The 27,088-nt window shown below is 43.1% G+C and overlaps 1 protein-coding gene across 7 annotated transcripts in view; it reads right to left on the bottom strand.

Moving 5' to 3' along the window:
* Nucleotides 1-702: 702 nt before the first annotated feature.
* Nucleotides 703-27,088, bottom strand: part of KCNJ15 (potassium inwardly rectifying channel subfamily J member 15) — a 68,392-nt gene continuing 42,006 nt past the window's right edge. For 3 of the 7 annotated variants that reach the window (XM_017645101.3, XM_017645099.3, XM_017645079.3), the window contains exons 2-3: nt 6,743-6,841; nt 703-4,543 (exon numbers count right to left, since the gene is read on the bottom strand). In XM_017645101.3, the coding sequence (XP_017500590.1) occupies nt 3,396-4,523 (1,128 nt within the window). In that variant the 5' untranslated portion in view covers nt 4,524-4,543; nt 6,743-6,841 and the 3' untranslated portion in view covers nt 703-3,395. Of the gene's footprint in view, nt 4,544-6,742; nt 6,842-7,559; nt 8,046-8,069; nt 8,262-16,910; nt 18,657-27,088 lie in introns of those variants that run through there. The other 4 variants (XM_037014789.2, XM_037014787.2, XM_017645089.3 and 1 more) reach the window with 4 other exon arrangements.

Below are 27,088 nucleotides of genomic sequence, written 5' to 3' on the forward strand. Positions count from 1 at the left end.
GCATGCCTTTTTACTGCAGGCTCTAACTCTGGAGATGAACTCTGCTCTGAAGGCCCTCCACTCAGAGCAGAAACCACTCAAGGCTGTCCACAAGCCCAAGAATTGGTTGGCACATCATGCTAATTAAAGATGAATGGAAACTCACAGGGCCATATGTACGTGGTTAATGAGAAGTGAAATATTAAGCTTGTACGTGGTTAATGAGAAGTGAAATATTAAGCTTTAAGCCTTCGAGTGTAAGTCTTCCCAAGGGAAGAAAATTAAGTGCATCTTGGACCCATCCAGAGTCCAATGCTGGAATTTGAGTGCACACTGTAGAATTTGGAAATGAAGTCTTGAAATACCAATTTTAAAATTTGCATTAAAAAAAATTCCATCCCAGAAAGCTATGATAAAATAACCTCTCTTCAAAACTAGATGTTTCAAATGTTTAGCAGGCAAAGAAAAATCTAGCAAGGCTGAGAGCCAAGACTGAGAAGACTGGAGGTCTCATTATTCCACATGGTCAAGTGTCTGACCATTTGACCACAGTGACAAGATATAGCCCAGAGCCCAAGGATGGGATGACCCTTTACCGAGCCACCAGTGCAAAGGGATGGGGCCGGCTTGGCTTGGCTGTTCTCTTTTTCTTTTTCACCAGATGACAAATGAATACTGAGGATCCAAGTGAGGAAGAAAGACTCACACTGGAGGAGAAAGGTCACCTTTTTAAAAATTTTAATTTATGTTCCAACGGTATTGAGATCACAGTCAATTAAACCTGAAAATTGAATCCAAAGGGAAAAAAAAGCATTATTTAAATTAGTCTAAATATCTGGTCCACTCATTCATGACACTTTTTATTTTTAACCAGTTTTTGTTTCTGTTTTAGATTTCTGGAGTCTCATCTCTGCACAGTCATTTCCCCACGAGTGGGAAAGGGAATCAATATGTGCCTCCACCCAAAGTGGCTTTTTGTGAGGATCCATGGGTAAATCTTTGCTATGCTGCCTGAGGTCACTGGCTACTAGGTACCATGTAAGTGCAATATATTTTGTTACTGAAATAGGACCCGGTTTGCAGGTTACACTGATTTTCTGCTGTTTACTTTGTGGTTTCTCAAATGGAACAAGACATTTTCGAATGGTCTTACTGAGAAAGTCTGATGCATTGGAAATGTTTCAAAATGCAAAAGGCGTTTTGGGTCAGAAACACTCCATTAGTTTGACTACTTCTCAGTGGGAGCTGGGCATGGATCTGTTTCAAACAGAAGGCTGTCCAGATATAATCAAGTAAGTTTATCCCATGAATCCTTTGTTAGCATGTTAACATGAGGGCATTTTGTATACAGTTTTAATAAATTAGCATGCCTGGAAAATGCTAGGTTTCAAACCAGATGCAACTTCAGAGCTATTTATTGAATATTATGTTATAATGTGACTTATCAACTTGTACAAATATTGGTTCTTAAGACACTATATGTTTATTTTGTGTGTAGTGGTAAAGATCAGATGATTAAGTCTTCCAAGTATGACCGAAATACATATGCTAAGTGAACATACAAGAAGATTTCTCAGTTTTATGCTATATCATTGTACCACACACTGTGTACCTATGAACAATTCCTAATCTTGATCACATTCAAATTAGCACTGGTGTAAATACTGTGAAAAGAATTTAATAGTGCAACAGAAAAGCTGTAAACATATCTGTGGCATTATTATCCTGTCGATCATACCACAATATACAATAAATATTGCAAAACTAAGAGCTAATAACTAAGCTCACACAATTTTTTAAGAGAATGAAGATCTAAAACAATCTGCCATGAAATTAGCATCAGAATAAGAAAAAATTCCTGAATAATTAACGACAAAACCCTTTTGTGTTTTGAGATTGTTCTTTAAATCTTTACAACTTGGCCTGTGTTATTCTTAACACCTGTATTAGATGTCAATTAGATGACAATTCCAGGTCATTTTAGCTGCATTTTCTCTTTCATGAAAGGACACTCGAAAGTGTGGTAACATCAAGAGATGACCAGATTTAATGTAATCTGTATTATCATTTCCCTGATAATCTGAATCCAGATTACTTTCCCCATTTTCTCTGAGTCCCAGTTTTCCCATTCTTGTAGAACAAAATACAGGGGAACATATTGGTTGAGGATTGGCTCTCTTACTTACAAATGTCTTTCATCGATAATTTCTGCAATTACGCTTGAAGAACCAGCATGTGCATGTCTGTGCACATGTATATGTGTGTATGTGCCTGTGTGCACATACGTCGTGTGCTCACGTGTATGTCCATGCAGCACCTCCACACTTACAGTCATTCTTCTTGTGTGAATATGCAAATCTATCCTGGTTGGAATGAAATGAGAATTTACCTGTTGCACCTGAGGCAACCCTAGCCCATTTATTCCCCACCCCAAAGAAATGCAGGGCCCTTGGCCTCTAAATTCTGCCAAAGGCAAAATGTTACCCCTGTAACACTCAGTTGTATAAGATTTATTTAAATAGTGAGGTCGTCCTATGCCTGTTATCAGATCACCGAGTGTTGTTTGTGTTTCAGGGAGTCATGTGTGTATGAATTCCTTATCCCAAGCTCCTCTTGTTCCTCATGGCCCCATTCAACCTCGTAGATGTCAACATCCGAGCACATTTCTGTAACGCAGCTTAATTTTTCTTCTGTGCTGACTGTAATCAGTGAGCATATACTCAGTATGCGTGTGACAGCCATCATTCTCAATAGTTTTATTTTGCTCTTGGGCTGTTAGTGAGCAGTTCCTTGTGGACAAGGTATTTTAATAGATAAGGAATGAAATAGCTAAAAGGAATATTGGCCCGATATAGCAAATGGAAGAAAGAAGTTCAGGACTGGAGGCCATGTGGATGTGGGACCCACAGGGTCCTGGGGCTTCAGAAAGTTATTTTGAAAACATTGTGTGGAGTGGAGTTTTCAAACTTTGATTTGTACATGAATCGCTTGGGGGTCTTGTTAAGACACAGACTCTGATTTTGGAAGCCCAGGTGGTGCCTGAGGGTCTGCATCGCTATGAATCAACTCGATGGTGCTGATACTGCTGGTCTGGAAGCCACACTTTGAATAGAAAGGACACTCTATTCTAGTACATTCTAGCATAAAAAAATTAGTGTGAACAATAGCATCAGCTCCATTTGCATATGTTCTTATAACTGTTCATTCCTGATTTGATCAGTTTCACTCTGTACAACTAAATCCCCCGAAAAAAGGTAAAAACAGAATGATTGTATTTTGTGAATACAGAGACCCCCCTCCCCCCTTTTAGGTATTATGAGATAGCCTCCATTATATATAACATTTTCTCTGCTTGAAAGAAGTGGGTGTGTTTTAAAGTAATGATGTAAGGGTTAACCTGGGCGACACGTCTGCCATCAGACGTTGCTCTGTTGCAACAAAAGACTTCTCAGTTCTCTTTCCCTCTGATCCTCCTGCCTGTACTTCTCCTCAAGTTTCTGTTTCTCAGAATCTGCACAGTAAAAGGTGCAATCTGGGCTCTTCCGGATCTGTTCAAACTGACTGAAATCAGCCACATACTTTCCGTGTTTTGAGAGTGAAACCACAGGCACAAACTCAAAGCCCCAGTAGATCTCCTCTGGAATATAAGATGTGCGGCTCTGGCAGACGGCGCTGGTCGATTCCACGGTGGCATTGAGGAGGACCACGAGTTCAAACTCCTTCTCCTTCAGGGTTTGGGGTGTGAGATCTCTCAGGGGGCTTGTCTCATCCAGCACGTGGTAGAAGGTCATAGGCAAAATGAGGAAGGGGCTCTCTGAAGAGGAGTCCACGTGGAATTTGACGGTGGCTTGGTTGAGGAGGATGCGCTCCCCCTCCTTGGTGATGTGGGTCTGGAGGAGCTTGCCGGAGAGCTGGCACTGAATCAGGAGGCTCTTCCTCATGTTGGCCACCTGGATCACCAAGCACAGCTTCCCATTCTGCTTGGTGATGACAGCACAGTGGCTGAACTTGATGGTCTCTGCCCGCTTTTTAGGTCTTGCGATTTTGGCCAGGAAGGTGCCTGTGATGAAGATCTCAATCAAGGTTGTGATGACCAGCTGAGCAACCAACAGGAAAATGGCATGAGGGCATTCCTCCGTGATGGAACGGACTCCGTAGCCAATGGTTGTCTGGGATTCCAGGGAAAAGAGAAAGGCCCCCGTGAGAGAGTCCACTTTCATGATGCAGGGGGTGTGATTTGAAATGCGTTCACTCAGTTCTAAGTCCCCATGGATAAATGCAATGGCATAGTAGACCACTCCAAAAAGGAACCAGGTCATCACAAATGTGGCGGCAAATAGGGTGAGCTTGTATCTCCACTTCATGTCGATGACGGTCGTCCACAAGTCTTGCAGGTAGAGTAAGTATATACCATCTACTTTGTCAATTCTCACATTGCTGTGCCCACTCTTGGACATGACTCGGGGTCTGCTGGCCTTGAGCCCAGCTGCAGCAGTATGCCTGACCAGGGGTGCACTGGACATGCCCGTGTGAGCGGCGTCCATGGTCAAGCTCCGGGGACCACCTAAGGAGATGACAGACAGAAGTGTTCCGTCACTGTCCCAGGTGGTAGGACTTCCAGGAAATAGAAATAGATCCTCATGTAAAATAAGCATGAATGTATATGGATGTAATAAGAAAGGAGAACTCTGAAGGCAAGACTAATCAACTGGTACTTGACAAAAGCAGTTGGGCCTCTGGAGACACGCAAACTTGACTTAAATCCTCACTCTCCAGTTTTTTTACTGTGTGATCTGGAGCAAGCTATTTAACCTCTCTGGACTTCAGCCTTCTGATCTGTAAAATGGGAATAAAGTCCACTTCTCAGGGTTTTTGAGATAATGGCTAGAAAGTGCCAAAGCAGGCTCACATTAAAAAAAAACAAAAAACAATGCTAACATTCTCTCTGTGATATTGCACTCACATGTACCTACCCCACAGAGTATTATAACATTTGTATATTGAGCTGTCATAGATTTCCAATTACAGAAAATGTGAAAGCAAGTTGACTGACTGTAGGGTCAATACTGCTATAACTAAAATATACCATCCATTAGATAGTTCTAGATATAGCAATGAGGAATACAAATTTTTAAAACCTGGGTAGTGGCAATTACAGTTAAAAAACCCTAACTTTTGCATGACATCCTCTGTAATAGCAACTCATTCCCACCCCCCATTCAATGACTAATTTAGAATCCATGACCTTGCCTAGTTCTTGGTTACACTGGAAAAGACCAAGTTATCAAGCAACCAACAGCAAACATATAATGCATAATGAAGCTTTATTAATAGCTTGAGTGCTGTCAGTATACCCTATCAAGTATGACTTCAGGTATGGCACAATTCGACCTTCCTTCTTTAGAAATGAGTACAACCAGTATAGGAATCTATTTGAAAATGCTAATGAACAAAAAAATAGGCACAGGCATCCAACACCTTAGCAGAACAGACCTACCTGGAAGGAGGTTAGGCTCCCATACCAAGCCCCAGGGAACTCTGTGCCCTGTAGTGACAGGCACGGGCTGGGTGTGACCACACAGCATCTCACAGTGCCTGCCTGCTCACTGAGATAAATGGCCCCTGCATGCCTTGAAAAAGATAATGAGTGATTACAGGGTAACTCTACCTGTTTAGCATGTTTTTTTCCACTCATTGTTATTTTCCAGGACAAAAGAAAATTTCCCCCTTCAGAAAGGAACTGGTATATAGTGGTATGTGATTGATGAAATAATCTTTGCTGCTAGAGCTGCATTATCTGAAGAGAAGTTTTGAAAATAATCATCTGGGCAAATCCCTTCAAGAAAACTGAAACTGTGTCTGGCAGAGGAAGACCTTTGTTGAGGGTGCAGTGGAGCTGATCACCTTTTGAATTTTCCTGCCACATTATAAAGAGTGTGTCATTTACTGTATGCCCCTTGAAATGATGATTTTTCTTGGAAGTGAAAGTCACTTTCCATTTCACTGCAAAGAAGGGCTGTAAGTTATTCAGAATTGATTATCCTCAATGAAGCCTATGCCATGTATTTTGTGATCCCTTTAGAAGAAAAGGACAGGATATTACTGATGAGCATGGGCTTTACCAGACCCTCAGCAGCACTTCTCAGTAACTAAGAGGAAAGCAATTACAATGAAACTTTGGAAACAAAACACTGCACTGGCATGCCCAAGTGCAGTCAGCTCAGGACGTGAGCGCTTCCCAAGACAAATGCAGCTATGTACAAGTAATTGCATGCACTTTTTTAAAAAAAAGAAACTGCCAAGGGAAAGTGTATGCCATTCAATCCACGAAAATAAAAACAGAGGCTTAAGTTTTCGAGTGTGAGTGATACACAAATGTCCTGCGGGCACAAGTGACGCTCCAAGCTCGGCTGTCTGCCAGATTCTGGAAAACCTGGCTCTGTTTATATGAAGGCAGTGCCATGAAGCTTCTGTTTTAGCTTCTTTCAAAGGGGCAACAGGCCAGACTTGCGATGAACTGAATCTTTTCCTTTCTTCTGAAAGTTCTTCTTCTGCATTTCTGTACATCTAGTGTTGGTGTTAACGACACCAGTAGCTATCAGAAGTTGGTGGTCATCAATAGGGGAACAGGACCTAGAGCCTCTGGGGGGTGATCTTGGGTTTAGCATCACCCCACAGAAAAGAGTATCTGGCCGGCAGCACTCAGAGGGTAAATGCCTTCTCCCTCCCTCTCCACACCCTATGCCCTCAGACGGTGTATTACCTGGGCACTCACTCAGCAGCTGGGAAGGCGTCTCTTCAAGGCAGGTGGAATGTTCTTGCTCCCCTCACCCACCTGGCTACCACGGGATTCTGCGACTACCTGAAAGAAAAAGGGACACGCAGAGATCACAGGTGTTTACTCGGAAACCTTATCCAATGAAACTGACCTTGGCGATTCCCCGAGGGCCAGGGCCCTAGCATTCACCTTCCAATCCTTGGTCCTCTGGCATGGGGCCCAGAATAGGATAAAGACTCAAAGAGTGTTTTCAAATTATTTTGAAGCCCCAACTGCAGTCCTAGCGACAGGATCCCCACTCCCTGGGGGGAGCTTAATAGTAAAACGCCCTGGAAAGAGTGGGTTAACTCACCCCCATTGAGGCCCACTATCAACTGACCAGCTAACAGGGAGGCAGGAAGGGGAAGTGCAGAGGAAGTAAACAGTGGGAATTGGAAGGGAAGAGTCTAGAATATTTTTACCGCCTGTGGAAATGCATTATTACTGTTGAGTCATAGGACATCAGAGTTGAAAAGACTGTCACAACCAAGGCGCCCGACACACATTTCTCAAATGAGGCGCCCGGAACCTGGGCAGTCAGGGTGAACCGCCTCCACCGTGAGATGCTTCATGGCTGAAGGAGCGAGGCCCGAGGACTTTGGAAGCCAGACTGAGTTCTTATCAGCACACCACAAACCCCTTTTAAACCTCCAAAGGCTAATGTGATCTGTTCTAAATTCAAGGGGAGCTTTTGCATCCTACTTTTCTAAAACACTCCTTCCTAAGCTTTGTGTTTATATATATGTATCTCCCACATTTTTACCTGTCTTAACACACAGTGGCATGCATAGCCTTCATACTTCTTTTCTGACCCACCAACGATCGTAAATTATTGCAATAATTACTCTTTTACTGCTTAAGTAGTCGCAGGTGTCATCCTAGAGAGCCTCTTACACACTCTTTTCTCCCTGTGCGCCCACAGCGTGTTGGGCAAATAGCCTCTGCATCGTGGCTTTATGAAGATCCAGCATCCCTCTTTGCAGCCACCTATCTCACCTGAGCACTTTATCATTTACATGTCGTGATATGCTCTTAATTTACAGTATTTTACTTCTGTCGTGAAATGTACTTCATTGTTGACATAAACTCTCATTTCATGTAATTTTATGTTACCACCTCAGGTTTTTTTCCTTAGTGATTCTGTAATCTTCCTGGCTTGACCACTTAAGTGTCAAAGGACAGGGACGCTTTCCCAAGTTAAGTATGGAAAGGATGATAGAAGATTCTCCTCTATGAATCCCCCAGGTAAGCAATAGTCCATCCAAACTATTACTTTTTCTGAAGTCTCTAGAAATTGCATTTATTTCGCCAGTTGTCATTACACTGTTCCAACTTGCGAGTTGGCTTTGTGATTCTCAGAAGCGTGATGTCTTTTTGAAGTGAGGTCCTTGAAACTATCGGATGGAGAGGTTAATGTTACTCGGGCTACTTCAAGCCAAAAACTTCTACTTCAAGCCTTTGTTTTCTGGAGATAAAGGAAAGAAAAACACGTTCTGAAACAGAACTAAACAGTAGCACATTGAAAAAGGTATTTAACTACATGAAAACCTATATATCCAGACTTGGGGACAAAACAATGAAGAATGGGGAAAAAAATAGAAAGGACATTCCCATCACCATCCTCAGGGAGGAAAAAGTTCTTTCAAAGCACAGGGCTCTCCAAAGAATGGGTGATCAAAGAACTCAACCACAGTGACTGGAACACACTGTCCGGTCACAGAGAAATCAGTTCCATAAACAGCCAGAAAGCCACGGACCCACTAGAAGGAATATTTACACAAATAATAAGCAAGCAGAATAGAGCCAGAAGTGGTCCAAGATAGGAACGATGCAGATAAATAATAACGACGGCAATAATACAATACTCAGATAAGTAATAATAATGAGGCTTCAGGTGAATAGTAACAATAATCATCATCATAGATAATACTGCAGTGCCGTGTGCTTTCTATGTGTGAACTTAACCCTCATACCAGCCCTGAGAGGCAAGAAACTTTATTGTCCCCATGAGGGAGAAACTGAGGCACACAGAGGTGAGTGACTCACCGAAATTTCCAGCAGCCTGTGACTGCTGGGCCCTCTGAGGTTCCTGTGCCCAGGCTCTCCACCACCCTGACAAAGGCCCTAGAGCACCCAGAAGGCTGAGTTTCTGATCCAGCAGGTTTGGGGTGGAGCCCAAGAATTTGCATGTCTAACAAGTTCCCAGGTGCTGCTGCCCCAGGAACAAACGCTGTGAGCCGCGGCCCTAGGACACACAGGCTGAGTGCTGTCAGCACGCCCCTTGATGGAGACACCTCCCTCACGACTCCTGCATTCTGCAACAGCACGATTGCACATAGACATTACAAACATTTGTTACTGGTTTTCAGAAATAGCCAATCTATAGATGAAAGACAACTACGCTGTGGGCCAATGCTAAGTATTAATTTTTTAAAGTGCTAAAGAATGATGTTTTTCCTCCTTTTAGTACAACACCGAGAACTTCTAAAACTGAGAGCTCTGGATGAGTCAAATTTTGGAAGTTTTCAACTTTCCAATCTGAAAAAAACTTCCCTTCTGTGTTCCATGGTAGGCTAGCAAAGTATTTGCACCTGCAGAAAAATAACTAATAAAAAGAAAATAGGCAGGCAGCAGCTTCCCAAACATGGAGATTCTCAAGCAGGCCTCGAGTGGTGTCATTTCACGGACTGTCAAACCTGGTGGGTGGGGGCGGGGGAGGTGAGACGTGAGGAATAAAATCCAAATCAAATCACAACTGGGTTTCCAGGCTAAAATTAGAAGTTGAGGGGATCTGACTTTAAAGCTGTAGCAAAACAGCTTCCTGTTTGTAAGAAAAGTTGCTTAAAAAACTTTCTTGGACATGAACTATTGCTAACAAAACAATTTTTTGATGATCTCTCTCTTAGCTATGAGTCCAAAATATCTGGATTAAATTTCACCTTAAGGATACACAGGTTTAAATATTAAGTAAAAAAAAATGCTTGACCAGAATGTAATTGGGGTTCACTGAACTCAAAAGGCTTAAACGTAATTGAAAATAAAACCAGTGAGGCTTAGCTATCCTTTCTTTGGATCCTGTGACTGTGGCCATGCCACTGGGACCTTTGGCTCTGGCCTTGTGCTATATTCTTCCCTGCTCTTCACAGCAGTGCAGGACTCACTTCAGTGGCTGTTCTGACTTCCTAATCTTTATTGACCCCTTCAATGTCAGCGGAGGACACGGATGGCTTTGCCCAGGTGGTCTCAGAAATGGGCATGTTTATTGGAAAAGAATAAAGCAGCCAAAGCCGGCTCTTGGCTGTTTGCAAAGGGTCGCCCTTTGATTCCTATCTGCTGGGGAAGTTACTCTTTCCTTCCGCAAACCCGTTCTTTCCCTCGGGCCGTTGAGGACTGAGGATGGCTGGAAAGAATGACAGCTTCTGGGAAGCAGAGGAATTGGTCATTCTTCTCCGTGAGCCTAATAAGGATCTGAGAGAGGAAGCACCAGCTGAGATTGTGCAACCTGATCTCTTCCATCTTAATGACCAAGGCTTTGAAGATGTGAACTTGGAGTCTAATTGGTAGGCTTTGGTACTTTTTTGGTTATTGTGGACAATTGTTTGAGGTTCCCAGTTATTTGGTGCCCCTTTCTGCTGGGTCCCAACATAAAGAATCTTTCCCTAAGTTGATCCTTGTGTTTTCACCCTTTTGTGTCAGATCTGGTCACGGGACTGCTCTGGCCAATGGCATGTGAGCCACAGGTACACGCACCGCATTGAGCAGGGGCATAAGGCCCGGTGTTGGGGGAGTCTCAGAGTGGTCTGTACTTTCTTCTGGGGAATGGAAGGAGGGAGACGCTAGGAGCTGAGCTACAGGTGAATCAAACTGTGTTGTAAAATGGCTGAGAAAAAACTCTTGATGCCTTAAAGCCACTGAATTCTTTGACTTTTTGTTACTGAGGCAAAATCTCAAGAAAGCCTGACCACAGAGATACCCTTACTACATGTTTTTGTATTTTAGGATTATATGCCTGACCTAAAAGGTACTGTATTTAAAGGAAATGTGAAGTCTTGAAATACCCCTATTGTAAATTCTGAATATTGGTCTGTGACTAAACATTGAACAGAAAAAGGAATCAAATCTAACAAGATTCCAGTAGAAAGATGTGTCTGACATATAAGGACAACATAGATGGGGTGAATAATTCTTCTCATTAAGTTACTTCGAAATCAATATTTAAGTTTATCTTGATAAGGCAACTTTTCAAGGAAAGATACAAGGGTCTTAGAAACTATCACTGTAATATTCTGTGGAGCAAGAAGCAGTTGGATAAGGATAGTGGCTTCATGATCTGTAACAACAGACATGCTGGGCAGGGCTGGGGCCCATACTCTTATACCCTTGATGGCTTTCGTTTGGGAAGGGGATTCTTAAAAGGGACTAGTTGCTTTTCAAAGCAATTATAGACAATGTTTTACTCACTCCTTCTCTCCTTATCTGGTGAAGAAAGTGTTTTCTTGATTTTTCTAAATGATTTTTTAAATGAGGAATCTAAGCTTAGGGAGAGTAGATAATTCACCCATTTGTAAAGTTAATCTATGGAAGACCTTGTAGGCAAAACAGATCTGTCTGTCTCCATAGCTGTGGTCCTATCAAACCATCATGCAACCGTCATCAAATTTAACTCACAAAGGACATCTCTCATGATACATTGTGATTCAGTGTAAGTTTCTGCCTAGAACATGTCAGTGCCCATTATAGAATAAATAGGTATAACTGATTTATGGCTTATCCTGTGCTAGACCTTACAATAGTGCCATATATTAATTTAATTCTCACATAGATTCTGAAAGAGGTATGACTATTATTCCTGTGTTCCAGGTAAGAAAACTGTGGTACAGCTGCAAGCTTGTTTGAGTCCATAGTCTATGCTTCTTTTCTCTAGGCCGCTAGCTCTCTAACTTTAGCAAGTATCAGAATCATCAGGAGGTCTTGAGATGCACAGGGCTGGCCCCATCCCAGAGCTTCTGATTCCACAGGTATAGAGTGGAGCCTGAAATATGCATTTCTAATAGGCTTCAGGGAATGTTGAACATAGTCTTGAGAACACACTTTGAGAACATGATCTAAACTATTCAGCACTTAATAAGTTATATAGAATACATGGGAAATACACAAGCACATAAATTGGGTTATCTAGAAGTTCAGTCACATTACTCATTACAGTCTCAACAAAGGAATAGGTCCTTTGGTGTGAGAAGGAAGAGGGTTAAATATACAAATATGGTAGCTGCTGAGAGGGTTTTTTGGTTAGCCAGGAGGAGTGTCCTCGAGGATAGAAATTCAGGTGTATTGTCTTGGGGAAAAGAATAAGAATTTCTGGAAAAAGAAAAACAATTGGTTGAAAAGTGCTTTCAAGTTTCTTCTTTGGATGACGGATATCATCCTAGAGTAGTTTTACAGTTTGTTGGTTAAGAATGTGGGAGACCTGAGGAGAGATCTGGGGTCCTCAGGCTTAGAAAGCTGAGCTGCAGGGTTTAAGCCACCCTCATGTTCAGCTTACCTCCGCATGTGGTGTAGGCATTCTACAGATAAAAGGATTTGTGATCAGGTGACTTAGGGATGCTCTGCCTACCTACCTGTAGGGGACAGTCACCAAGAAGATGTGGCCACTGGTCAGCCTATGACTGGACCTGGGAAGTTAGAGGCTCCTCTCCCCTCCCCTGTCCTTGGAGTGGGGGGCTGCCAGCCTCCCCTGATCCCAGAGACAGCCTCAGGACAGAGCCTTAAGATAGTGATGTTTTGAGCCTAGGACACGTGACTGAACCTAGTTAAGGCTTCTATAAAACTTTTAGGATTGGGTGTGTGGGTGTGGCAATCTACTTGTGTGGCAATCTACTTGTCTTGCCACTTGGGACGAAGCTCAGATATTAGTTCCCTTGCCTATTAAACCTGCCATCCACTAACCTGGAGTGGCCTGCCTCTTTCATTGGTCTCTCCCCACCCTTCAGGTATGGGGGGCAGATTTCATATTACTCCTGTAAGCTCCTGAGGGGCTTACAGACCCACACAACTACCCTTCAAACACCCCACTCTCTGTGCCCTTGGAGACTCACACCAGACGTTTGTATATTACGGGGTCCGAGAAGTCCTACTTGATTGTATCTGGCATTTACTTGACATTTGAGAACACTTTGCACAGTGCCAACTTGGCCTGAACTCTGCACTTTATATCTGTGAAAAAGAGGCTGAAACGGTTGAATGATTTGTTTAAGGTCACTGAGTCTGTGGTGGGGTTAGGGCTGGAAGCAAGGCTTTGTATTCCTTAGTCCATGAGATGGGCAGATGCACTCTCTGTTGCCATGAGAAACTTTTTGAAATGAGCAATCCATCTCATTGGTTGCTGAAGACACAGCAGCCTGGCGCAGGCTGCCCTCAACCACAGAAGCAGCTTCACCTGCAAGCTCATTTGTTAGGCCAATGCTTGGGTTCCACACTTGAGCTACTGAATAAAAATCTCTGTGGATGCTGCCTAAGAGCCCGAGTCTTGAAAAGAACCCAAGCTCCCCAAAGGAGTATGTGTCTAGCTGGCCAGTAATGGCTTCGTGAATTGGCCAGGTCTTTCTTTCACCCCATGACACATTGGAAAAGCAACAAGCACTCTTTAAAGACAAATCCCATATCTTGCATTGCATGTGAGCATCTAATGACCCAATTTGCCTCTGTGGCCAAATATGTAGACTTTTTCCTGTTTCCATTCCATTATTATTGTTTTGAATTCCGTAAGTACTAAAAAAATCCCTTTCCATCTCTACATGTGGTTTGCAAGGCTATACCCTTTACTCCTGAATATAGATTCTTTTTAAAATTTTTTTCATTCCATAGAACATCAGCCTTTCTCTACTCAGCAAAGACAAGTTCAAACAGATACTGGGTTCAACAGGGGACTCATTTTCCATTTTCCATGGCAAAGAATCTGAGCACTGGAATAAGTCAGAGGTATCATTTGCTGAATATTTTCGTAAAGACAGTTTAATTTCAGGCCCTTTATTTGTGAGAGAGCTGGCTAACCCAAATAAAACATTATACATCTGTCTGTTGTTATGAGTGACCAACTTCAGCTGAGCATTATTACTTAATAACAGCTAACTTCCCTATAGAGTAAGAATGCAGCAGCTAAAGAGCAAATGGAAATTTCCTTTGGTTTACCACCCTTGGTCTCTCCATGCTCCAACATGTGAAGAACGTGGGTAATAAGCATATTCTCCCCTCTAATCACAGCATGGCTTGGACATGCATTGTTGTGAGATGACTGGTGTAACAGGAAAATTTATGTCCGAGGGGGAGAAAAAACAAGGCGGACTGTATTGTGTGGGCCTCCCTTACATGCTGTGCCGGGTTTTCATTTCAGGGAAGAGATTTCTTTAACTAGCTCATGGAATCTCACTTAATGTTCTTGTCTGTATTAGTTCAAACATAACACAGAGACAATGGCTCAGAACAGTCCCATTTAGATAAAGAAAAGGGAGTACAGAGCGCTGGGGTTTGCGTGGCTGTAACCTTGAGTTCAGTCAAATCGGAAGCTATCTGTTTTAGCAGGCAGTGCTTGTAGAGAGAGAAACAAGTGATTTATAGAGTGCATTTTATTTAATGAAACTTCAAACTGGCTGTAGTTAGAGCATTAAAAAGAGGAAGAAAAGAAATGGGAAACAAGCAAGTATGTGTTCTGTCTAAGCTCATCTCTGTACTTTCAAAGTCACTTGAAACTAAAGCCCTGCCTATTCACAATGCATCAGTGTATCATCTACAATATTTCAAATGGATTTTGCCCTAAATAAATCTCTCATGAAACCACTGAATCCACTATCTTTATTCCCTATATAAACTTTCTCTGTTTCACATTTATAATGTTTTTTTACTATGGTAAAGGTGTAGAAATATAGAAAGAGTATCACATTATAAATACACATACCGATTTCAGGCTGGCTTGCTTCCCTGGCTTTGTACTGACTAGTTTTCTTCTGTTTAAAATGAAATTGAAATTGTTGGTCTCTATCAGTTGATGATTAATGGACCCAGTGTGATTCACCTGGAGACAAGGGTGCAATTCTTCTCCTTGGCAACTTCCAAGCTTATTATTATCAGGCCTGGAATCTCATCCTGGACAAAAGGAATTGTGACTTTTGCTTGATTTGGAATCAGGTTATTTAACAATAGGATGAGCGCCAAAAAGTTTTGAAATTCAGTTTGACTGTCAGTCTGAACATTGGCCACATTTCTCTGATACAGAAACTGTGCATCACAGAAGCTCAGGAGAACACATTTTATACCCAAATTCTTGGACTGTGGTTGATTTACTTTAAGGACTGGTCATATTTCTGAGTTGTCTGCTTGTCCCAAAGTTGAAAACATAGATGCTTGGGGTTGTTCAGTGATAAAAAGAAAGTCTTAGACTTCAAAATACCATCACATTCAAACAAAGCCTGAGGCTATTGGCAGTTGACTAATCCCCATCAGCTAACAGTGTAAGAAGGCATGTTCTGACCATCTGTAGCTAATTAGCTGGAGGACTACTGCCCCAATTATGATGTTTTTAGGGTTGCCAGGAGAATACCCTGTAAAACTGAATTTCAGATGGAAAACAAATAATTTTTAGTGTAAGTATGTCCCATACAATGTTTGATATACTCTTATACCCAAATATGCTCGTTTATCTGAAATCCATTTATAGGTACTATATAGATATAGTACAAAGGAGTCCTATATTTTTATTTACTCAATCTGACATGCCTAGGGAATAGTAAATCTATGCTCAAGAGTAGCTCAGAAGGTCGAAAAGCTTAAAGACAGAGTGTAGTGTACAGACAGCATTCTTAGAAGACCAGCGACCCAGATTTTCCCGGTACCAGGAACTCTGAAAACAAATGTAGCCATTGTGGGATGAGAGGCCAGCCTTTTCATGGCATGTCAGAGAGTCTACTCAGCTCATCTCATTTGTAATATTTTAGCTCAGTGTTCTTAATTGCTCTGGAGTTACGGTCCTTTCTAGCGAACTGGTGAGACCTATGCCTCCCTTCTCAGAATGTGCTTGAGTAGATAAAAATCAAAGAAATGTGACTACAAAAGACATACATAATATTAAATGAACTCATTAGGATATTTTTTGAAACCAAAATCGTGCTTCTTTTTCAAGCATCCATTACTAAGAGCTAGCATTGTAAAAGTATGGTGAGCAGAAATGTTATCTCAAGGTCTCTGAAGCAGCTGCAGGCGATGTTGAAATACTGGGGTTTTTGCCACGACACAGTCACAGGTGGGGCCGGTATGACTGTGGGTGTGTTGCACATTCGTAGTAAAAAATATATAAAATTTAGTTAGAGATGATTGAGAATAAGCTATTTCTCTTCCTCCCTCTATCCTAGGTCATGGACTCTCCAGAAGTCTACCTCTGATGTCTCCAGGGGACCTGGGTTTAAACTCTGCTCCGCATGAGGCTTCTGCATATAGTGATTCTGGTAATGTCACAGAAATCAGGCCAATCTATTGAATCCTTCTTGGTTGATTTCCCCAAAGGCACTCTCTTGACACTGAACAATTAACCCTTCAGATTCTGTTTCTGCTAGAAGAGTAGCTGGTGTACTGAATTAGAATCACAGTTAGCTCCCCTTGCAGAGGGACATTGCTGCACACCTGGTGTTAGCAGTGACTAGAACACAACCACCAGGGCAGAGCCCTCCCGACACCCCGTACTCTGGAAGTGATGTACTGTTTCTTGTTATATGGAAACCAAAGAGGAAACAGCAGCTCAGATACATGTGGAATTCCCCATCCTCACAGCCGTACATGTTGTGTTTCTGAGAACTGTGAGGCTGGGTCTCCACAGTTAATACACTCTTCAGTGGCACGCAGCTCTGTATTGCCGCGGTTTCATCATAACCCTTCCTGGGTAAAAAGAAGGCTTACTCATCCACAGAGTAGTGATTCAGACAATACTCCCTTCACAAATCCTCAGCGCCTCCCCGGCTGACAGGCTAAGCCCTGGACACCTTTGCAAAGCAGGGACTCCTCCACGCCCTGGCCCTCACTCTCTCGTCAGCTCTGTGCCCTCCAGAATGCAGCCTGGGTGCGTGCTTACCTTTTCCCAAACCACTCAAAGCCCGCGTGGCTCCGTGTCCGGGCATGCCAGCCCTTCCTGAAGGTTCCCGTTCTCTCCCCTCCTTGGCCAACTCCCACCTGTTCTCAAAAGTCAGGTTGACTATTACCTTCTGTGCTTGAACAAAATTAAACCCTTCTTAAGAAGCAATGTAGTGTAAAGGTTAAGAGTACAGGGTCCTGCTTCTGTTAAACAATTGCTGTCTGGCTTTCGACAACTTACTTAACCCGAACCTCCGTTTCCCTGTCTGCAGCAGAGCGGTAATTCCTCTGCATGACAGGATGACAGGGTGCTGTGAGGTTATAATAGATAAAGCACCATGAGACTCCTTCTACTCACACTAGCTGATATGTGAGTTAGCTCTTATCACCATACATTTACAATAAGCAAAATACACATCTGACTTGACCGAATTACATTTACCACAGATGACAGCAGAGGGTTGATATTTGGACTATAAAAAGTTCTTGTAAATCAGTAAGAACCCTCATCCCCCAAACAGCAAAGTTTATAAATAAACAATTCAAAAAAACTCAAGGAGGGGGCAGGAGGATGGGTGAAATAGGTGAAGGGTTAAAATATGCAAAAAAATAAAAAAGGTGAAAAAGCTTACAGATATTTCAACAACATGTACTCATTCACCTGTACACCAAGAGGTCACTGGGCCCCTGCTCCGAGCTAAGCACCATGCAGACAGCTGGAGACCCAGCGGCGAATGAGCCTGACTTTGTCCCTTGCTTTCATGTCCCTTTCAATAGAGCCAGGAAGGGAGGTAGCGAATAAATCATTAGACAAGTTATTCAAACATATTTTGGGGAGAACTCGGGAGCAAGTCAAGGATGGAAGAGAGACCAGAACATGGGGTATATAACATATTTCAGTATGAGATTCCTGGAAGGCTTCCCTGGGGAGGTGGCATTCAGGTGGAGGCATAAGAATGAGGAGCACTTGGCTGTAAGGAAGCAGGCTTGGCGACAGATGAGCCTTTGGGGCAGAGGGACGCACGGCATTTGGAAAGGCCCGAAGAGGCATAGAGCTTGCACCTTCCAGGAAGTGAGGAGCTTTGGGTCTGGAGGGTGGAGCTTCGGGGGAGCCACGCCCTGCATAGCCCTGTGGGCTCCTTGAGGACTGTTGCCTTCATCCTGGGAGAATGAGCATCTCAGGATTTCAATCAAGGAGGAGATAGGATCAGATTTGCTTGTAAAAGCTAACATTTTGCCACAACATGGAGAACAGACTGGAAAGATGCTGAAAGTCTGATTAACTGGCACTTTCAGTGATTCAAGCTAAAATCCTGATTCGTGGGTAAGGACAGTGCCAGAGGGCTGAGCGAACTGAGGGATTCTGAGGCACATGTTCTGGACAGAGTAAATGAGCATCTCTAACAGGTGGATGTTGCAAAGGTGGACAGGGAGACGGCCTCAGGGATGACACCTGACTTCCTGGCTGGAAAATGAGGTGGGTGGGATGGAGATGTCACTGACTCAGAGGACACTGGAGCTTCCTCTGTAATCTGGAAATCATATATGTTACTGGATACCCACATTGTTTGGCTACTTTGATATATATCATGCAGAGCGCATGTTGGCACATACTGTCCCCACAGAAGGAGGCTCCAGCCCCAGGGTGGGGCTTGGGGAATGCAAGGGGGCTGCCTGGGGCATCTAAGCAGGATGTGAACCTGGGTCTTGATGTTCAAAAGAGAAGGCTGGAAAAAAAAAATAAAAGTAAAAAATAAAATTAAAAAAAAGAGAAGGCTGGACAGGAGGCATGCCCGTACTGTTTACATCTACAGATGGACTTTGGAACCTGTACATGGTGAGATTTTCCTAGGCAGAGTGTGGGAAACAGACAGACCAGGCCTGGGGCAGCTGTAGGCCAGGCAGAGTAGGAAGTGCTGGCAAATTAGACCAAGGAGCCTTGGGTCCAAGGAACACAGCTCTTCACTGATTAAATCATCAAAACTTTTAAGACATATCAACATTCTGTCTCAACAAGCACGTGGGGGTGAATGGCTTTGTACATGCTTCCAGTAGACTATTCTGGTTTTGCCTTTTTTGGTGGCAATTTGACAGTGTATACCCAAGGTTTAAAGGTATTTATTTATACTTTCTGACCCAGTAAATGTATGTCTAAGAATTAATAAGAAATGAGCATCAGAATTATGTACAAGAGTTTTCTACATTAGTTATAAAACTGAAACATTCGAACCAACCAGGATTGCCAATGATAGAAAAATGATTTTAAATTTATAAAATATGTATAAAATATGTATAAGCTGAAATATTATATAGTCTTTAAACATCATGGCAAAATGCTAAACATGTTCAACAAAAAAAGGCATTGAAAAAGCTGAATGTACAGTGTAATCGCTCTGTTTTTCTCTATATATATAAGATTAAATGCCTCTAAAATGTTGATAGCAGTTATCTCTTCAAAGGAAAATGAAATTAGGAAAAGTTTTTCAACCAGACTTTCCATTTTTATGCAGTTAATCTGAAAATGCAATTTCCCGAGTACAGACCATTCCCAAACATTCCAGGTTTTACTGTAAATGAGAAGTACTTTCTGTGCTCTACTGAGAAACTTTCCACACACTGTCGTGGCCAAACCGTATGAAATAATTTACTTTCAGAGACATTTTGATTGTACAAATCCAAGAATCTAGTATTCAGTAACTGTTCAGGGTTATTATTTTACGACAACTTCAGACATCATTTAATGGACTGAGAAGAATTTGCTCTTCACCCAAGAGGAATGCTGGAAAAGCAGGTTTTCGGCCCAGGGTCTTTGTGCAAGCAAATTGTTTTACCCCAAATTCCTTCTCTATGCCCTGTGCACGGGAAACTCCTATTTATCCTTCAAGGCTCAGCTCAAATGCCACCTCCTCTAGCCTCCAGGCAGATTTCCTCTTGCTCTTCTCTTCTGCCCTTTGCAACTTGTCCACACCTCATGGTAACACTTCTGTGCTCCCATAGTGATCTGATTAGAAACTTCTGTTCTCCCTTAAACCAGTGTCTGTGTGTGTGAGTGTGTGGGGGGGATGGGGTGTGTGTGGGGTGGGTGGTGTCAATGAATCTCATAGCCTTGATTCCAGGACAAGGCCTGCCACAAGGTAGGGACTTAATATTTGAGGGAGGGATAGGGTGGGCAGAGATGCTGTTCAAGTGAATTCCCAACCATCCAGATTTAGTAACCAGTGGAGCCCATTAAAGACATGGGATGTGACATTCTAGGTCAAAAGAGAAGCCAGTCCAAAGCCAGGCATGTTGGAGGGAAGGGGACCGAACACATCACTGACTTGAATGACTGAGCTAGAAATAAAGATTTAGAATTGCTATTTTGATTTACAGCTAAAGGATATCCTATCATATCCTACGTTGAATAGAGGATGTGCTTTACATTCCTCAAACTTACAAAATTGATAACACTTATCATAATATATTCAGTTTAGGCCAACAAATTACTTTCTAAGTGTGTTCTCTGTTCCGTGAGGCCTTAAGCACACTGACCGTGGTATGTGAGGGCTCTCTTCAGCTCTCTGCTTCCTTAGAATGGGGTCTCACACTGTACCCTAGCAATCCAAGATGGTATGGCAAGAATTAACGAAATTGTTCAATTCTAGCTTCTACTTCATCCTTTTAAATGTTTACATTTTGTGCATACTTAGAAATGTACATACTACAAGACTACATGACTAAATTTTATGTATTGTGCATGTATAGCCCAAAGTGTCCTTATGTGTGCGGCAGAAGGGGATTGTAAATTTTTGAACCCATTACTTTAGCTCAGTGCTTATTAAACTTTAATGTGCCGACAGATTCCCTGCGGACTGAGTTAGAGTGCAGATTCTGATTTAGAAGGTCCGGACTGAGGTCTGAGAATCTGCATTCCTACCAAGCTCCCTGGGGGTTCTGACACCGAGGTTGGAGGGGGTTACCCTTTGGGTCACAGTCAGCCTTGTGCAGCTGTGGCCCCTCCTCTGAACTGCACAGCACAGGGCACAGCAGACGGTTTCAGGGACTTTCCTGTCTCCCAGGGAAGGCCATGTTGAGCATCCTTCACAAAAGAGCGTAACTCATTTCAGGAAAAGGAAGCTGTGGGGGCCAGGAAGGCTGATTTCTCACAGAGAACTCTATGGGGAAGGGGGATCTGAGGAGTCTGCTGGGCATATGGCTTTACCTCTGGGAGAAAGTTCCCAGTCACTAAGTGACTTTATTAAAAAAAACAAAAAAAAAGCACTGTTTCTAAATCATCATCCAGTATTATAAAATAAGCCTGTTAGTCAGCAGTTCTTTCACAGTGTTTGGCTCATATCTGGAAACTTCCATTATGAGAAGTATAGCTTGAAATCAAGGTCTTGACCACTTCTGATCATTAAAGAACCTGTGGTACTAAAGGTAAGTGGTAGAGTGCTAAGTCCGGAGTTTCTGACTGTTAGAACTACCTCCATACACCCTCCATGTAAGGGCCAGTGTTGGGAGTCAGTGGTTACAAATGCTCTTTGTGCAAAAGAAGAGGAGAAAAATAACACATACACAATATAGTCCTTGGTGAATATTTGTGAGTGAATACACACACACACACACATCATCGACAAATAAAATTATTTTCTTAATTCACAAAGTCTCCCCAGCACTTCATGTCTGTGCATCCTAGTGCAACTCTGGAAAGTCCTCTTGGTCTAATTTGAGCCATATGCCTTAGCTTAATTTCTGAGCCAGTTCGTACTATGCAATAGTGGTTGCAAATATGTTTTCAAATATTTGCATCTTCTATACTGTGTAACTGGTGCCAACAAAAAATTATGTATGATTGAATTAGAAAGATGTTTCCTCTGAATCCAGGTCCACAGGCCACACAAACATGAAGCAGCCCGACAGAACTCAGCCTCTAGCCAACACGACACCTAAGAGCACATGTTCAACATTAACAAAGGCAACGGAAAGGGTGGAAGAAGTTCCAAGGGGCCATCACATGGGCCACTGGAAATGAGGTGGCACCCAAAGTAAACCAATTTGGCAAGTTTTAATGTCCTATCTCGGATCTGTCTTCATCCCTATTTTCAGTTTTCAGCCAAGAGATCCAGTTTTCAGGACGTGAAGTCGGGACGGGCCCTGGTTGGAAGAGCTGGGTGGTGTGCTCTTGTTTGTTCTGTGTGCTGTCTCCTGCTTCCTTCTGAGCACTGGTAATAGAACTCATAAAATGAGAAAGCCCAGAACTCCCATCTTTGGGATATGGGGAGAGAGAAGGAGTTTGACCACGAACACCTTGCATCAGAAAGCCAAGCTTTGCGGGGCAGAATGGATGGGGTGGAGAAGAGCTTTAAGAAGGAAAGAAACGATCCTTTTCCTCCATTTCCTCGGTGGTGGTATGATGACCCCTCAGCCCTGGAAATAAGTCCTCTGTCCACCAGCCCCCTCAGCAGAGTCACTGGCAGCTCAGCCCATGGGCTGTCACTCCCCACCTGACTGTGTGAAGGCTGCCACCGTCTTCTAATGATGGCCCCTCCCTGCTGTCCAGGTCCCTTTGCAGCCCACTTTAGTCTTCTCCCCTTCTGCCAGTCCTTTAAAAGGTATTTTTCTCCCCAAGTTTCCCTACTTAGAACTAGTTTCTTCTCACTGAACATACACTTCTGTACCCACTCCCAGCTGGACTGATATGCCATCTTTATAATTCTGGAAACCTAGACCTTGTGTCTCCACCTCAGGTCTCTCTCATCACGAATGGTCTGTGGTCTCCCTTTGGACTGCCCCAGCCCAGCTTCATCATCCCCAGGCCAGGTGAGCTTCCCTCCTTCTGCAGACCCTCGGGCACTGGAAGACACTGAATCACCCTAGTTTACCTTTATGTCCTGGAAGCTGTGGCCTCCCCCTTCTGCTGCCACTGCTTTGGGTTAGATGCGCATTGTGTTCTTTCTTCAGTGACTTCAGTAGACTCATAATCAAGACCACGCCTCCATCCTCCTCCCTCTGATGCATCCCTCCATGATCATCCTAAAGCACTCTGCTGCTCAGCGCAGCAGCCCCCAGTAGCTGCACACCAAGACCTCAGCTCCTGACCTTATGATCACAAGCACGCGAGCCTTTCCACAGCTGGCCTCACCCACATCTTAGCCTTAGAACCAGCACTGCAGCTTGCTCAGGCCATGTGGAATGACGCACAGTTGCCCAAGTGGGTTGATCCCCTATTGATGGATTCAGTGCCTTTAAACATGCCAGGCCATCTGCTGGAAGGCCCTCCCCCTGTCTTCCATCTGCTTTCTCCTGTGTGCTCCCCTGCCCGTCTGTCGCCCACAACATGTATCTCAGTGTGGTGGAATTGTCACTTTACTTGTGTATATCTAATCACAATAATCATGATCAAATTAACAGCTACAATTACTTGAGAACATGCAATGTGACTAGTGCTGTGTTGATAGTTCATATACTTTAATTCCAAACTTCAGAGAAACTCTGGTAAAACTGATAAAAAGAAATAAATGGAGACTCAGCTATTTTGAGTTTGCATAGGTCACACAACTAGTTAGTAGTGGTGACTATATTTAGGTCCTGGTCTATTTGACTCAAAAGCCAACATGTTGCCCATAATGCTCCCTTGCCTCTCATTGGAATGTATGCTACTGTATCTGACCTTGTATGTACCAATGCCTAGGTTGTGGCTGGGGGTTCATGTTTGTGAATGGATGAATACATGGATAAATGAAGGGAAGAAAAGGGAACTTGGAATCTTCCAGTTCTGGAAAAACAACCTTGGGTCACACAAAAATGCTCCTGCATATTGATTGTATTAATGAGCTAAGTAGAGGGAAGGTCACTTTGCCTTAGAACCAACTACTTGCTGATGGGAGACACCTACGAAGTCAGTGTTCCCTGGAGGAGCATGTGGAGCATGGCCTGCAGCCCTCAGTCTGACCGCTCTTACTCCTCTATTATTATTTCTGGGAGTGGCTCCGTGGTCACCCGACCAGGTGCTCAAGCTGCCTCCCTCTCCCCCTTCCTCTATGACCACCCCATGCTCTTCAGTTGTATCTCCTGATGAGACCTTGTTTCCATCCCCTGCTCCTCTGCCCTTCCATGGCCAGCTCCTGCGTCAACCCTCAAGTTGTTCTTTGTTTCTTATATGATTGAGTCTGACGTCTTCACCCAATGTCCAGGTCTTCCCAGTGACAGCCTGGCTACTGCTCTTACCCCATGCCTGGATAATCTCCTCCCCATGCCCGTGCCTCAGTGGTGAGGGTCCACTCTCCTTTCCACACTGCATGCTGCCCACACCTTTCTACCTGCCTTTGCTTCCAATGTCCTCCTTGCCTGGAAAGCCCATCATAGTACCGATCCCTCAACAGAAGCCCCTGTGGTTCTTCTACTGACCAACTCCTCCTGCTGCTGGCTTATTTCAGACCCTGCCTCACCCTTACCACTATGAACTGTAATCTTACTACACCCGCCAGGGCAACACGTTGACTTTTGAGTCAAATAGACCAGGACCTAAATATCGTCACCACTACTAACTAGCTGTGTGACCTAGGCAAACTTTCCTACTTAGCTGAGTCTCCATTTACTTCTTTTCATCAGTTTTACCAGAGTTCCTCTGAAGTTTGGAATTAAAGTATATGAACTGTCAACACAGTGCTGGTCACGTTGCATATTCTCAACTAATTGTAGCTGTTAATTTGATCATGATTATTGTGATTAGATATACACAAGATTTTCTCTTACTGTATCTGTGTCCTTTTCCAGATGGTGACTTCTTTGAAGGCAGGGATTGGGCCACATTCATCTTTGCACCCATAGTAACACAGTCCCCAGCATTTAGTAGGTTCCCCCAAAAAACTTTTAATGACTGCTGACTCTATAAATGAGCCAAAAAGTGAATCAATAAATGGATTAGAGTCAATCCATAAACTAAAAATGAATGAATTTCAAGGAAATGACATTCATATAATACATGTCAGTGGTTTTAATGCATTCATCATTACATATGAAATTTTCTAAATTGATTCTTTGAAGTGATTTATATTTACACATTATTCTATCTCTGTTGGAATTACTGTTGAAATCCTATGGGTTAGGAAACACTTCCTTTTATCTGTCCTCTGCTCAGACACTCCAAAGCCGGACCAATCCTCTCGGCTCACTCAGTTGATGACTCTTACAGTGTGTTTCACCGGTGCCCTTGGAGAGTCCATGGACACTCGGAGATGGCCTTCTCCCCCAGGATGGCTATGGTGCACTTCTTAGGGTGTGATTACAAGTATTAATCATTCTTGTAATTACCTGAGGTTTCCGCTGGAGTTGAACAATTCCTCTGACATTGGTTTGTCTCTTAATCCCGTAGCCCACCCCCTGCTCCACACATACACACATGTTTATGGGAGTGATTGCAGTGTCCTTCATTCATTTATTCATCGTTTGCCAGTTTGGCAGCTTTCTCAACAACATCTTGAAGAGGCCTAGGGACTTAACTTGAAGATCATGACAAGGTCAGAGGGAAGGCTCATTAATTTGTAGGGTGGGCAGGTGTTTCTTCTAAGCAGCCCTGGCCCTGAACCCAGCTCTTTCCATCATCAAATGATGACATGTGATCTCTAATATTTGCTTATTGGAGTCAGAGGGGCTAAGTATTGTTTTGGGCAGACCATCACCACCTGTTCAGTTATAAGAAATTAGTGATTACCTAATATCTACAACTTACCTATTACTATTTAAAAAAAAACTATAGAAAGGATGGTTGAGGGAAATTATTAAATGCACGATAGCTTGGGACTGAACATGCCAACATGAACTCCAGCGGAGCACCCCTCTGCCCGGCCAGGCACTGGGCTCTATTCCCCAGTGACTCCTAGCCACCAACATATTGTTTATTCACCCACTCACTCAATCATTTATTAAGCAAACATTTAACACTCTCATGAGACAAATGTGGACTTAGAAACACATGAAGGTGAATTTTGTACAGTCCTGGCTCTCAAAAGTGTACCATCTAACAGAAGAGATGGATGACATACATGTAAATTGTTATTACCGTAAGCATGATGGAACCCTTTCTGCTGAAATGCTATCTCATGGACACATCTTTCTTCTATCATAAAACTTAGGATATTCATTGGCTCACCTCATGATACTGTAAACTGCATAAAGACAGGGACCTTGTCTTATTCTAACACTCTATATTGTCCTTATCTAACAAGGAGTCTTAGCTGACATTAGTGAATGTTATATACAGAAACATAGTGAGGATTTCTAGGAAAAGGATCAGTTCCTTCCAACTGGAAGAATCACGGAAGTCTTCACGCATTCACTGTAGGAAGAGGAAACAGGGGGAAGAGAATTGCCTGCAAGGGGACCTGCCCAGCTGGAAGGATGGGGTGGTGGTAAAGGGCTTTGCTGAGTATGCTTATTTGATTGGATCTTAGGGTATATCAATGATTCCTAACTATGCTTGCATGTAAGAAAGACCTGGGGGAAATTTAAATGCCCTATTATCTTGGTTCCACTACAGGTCAACTGAATCAGAATCTCTCATGGGGTGGGGGATACATATGAGTAGGAGCTGGAGTTGGTTATATTTCGGAGCTCCATTTGTTTCTGATGTGCATCCATGACTGAGAGCTGCTGTGGTACAGCAAGAAAGTTAGTGTGAGACCAGATGGGAAACTATACTGCAATAGATGTGAAAAGTCCACGGAGATGAAACTGAAGCATTTGATCTTTCAACAGGCAAGAAGAAGCCAGCCTCATCTACCGAGATACATAGAGACAGGAGGGTAGCCATAGAGAAATTATTTAGGAGGCTGTTGAATTCGACCAAGTATCACATGAACTTGGGGGCATTGCTACCTTGGTTTATAAACAAGTCAGATTCACAGATTTACTAGATGCGTAGCGGTGCCGGGAAACCAGGAGCTGTACGGGCTCTGGATGAAGAGGAAGCCTTGCATGAAAAGCAGAGTTTACTGCAGGTGACATGTGAGGGTGGCTTTGAGTGTGTCTGCTTTGAGGTGTGCGTCTCTAGGAAATAAATTTGGGACTGGTGATGGACATTTGGGAACTACTGTACAAGAAAATATAAGATGATCACAGATGAGTCATGAGATCTGCAAGAAAGAAAAATACCAAGAGAGGAAGGCAGCTGAGGACAGAATCTTGGAGATTGCCCAT

The sequence above is a fragment of the Manis javanica genome, chromosome 3 (assembly GCF_040802235.1).
Source record: "Manis javanica isolate MJ-LG chromosome 3, MJ_LKY, whole genome shotgun sequence".
Taxonomy (NCBI): domain Eukaryota; kingdom Metazoa; phylum Chordata; class Mammalia; order Pholidota; family Manidae; genus Manis; species Manis javanica.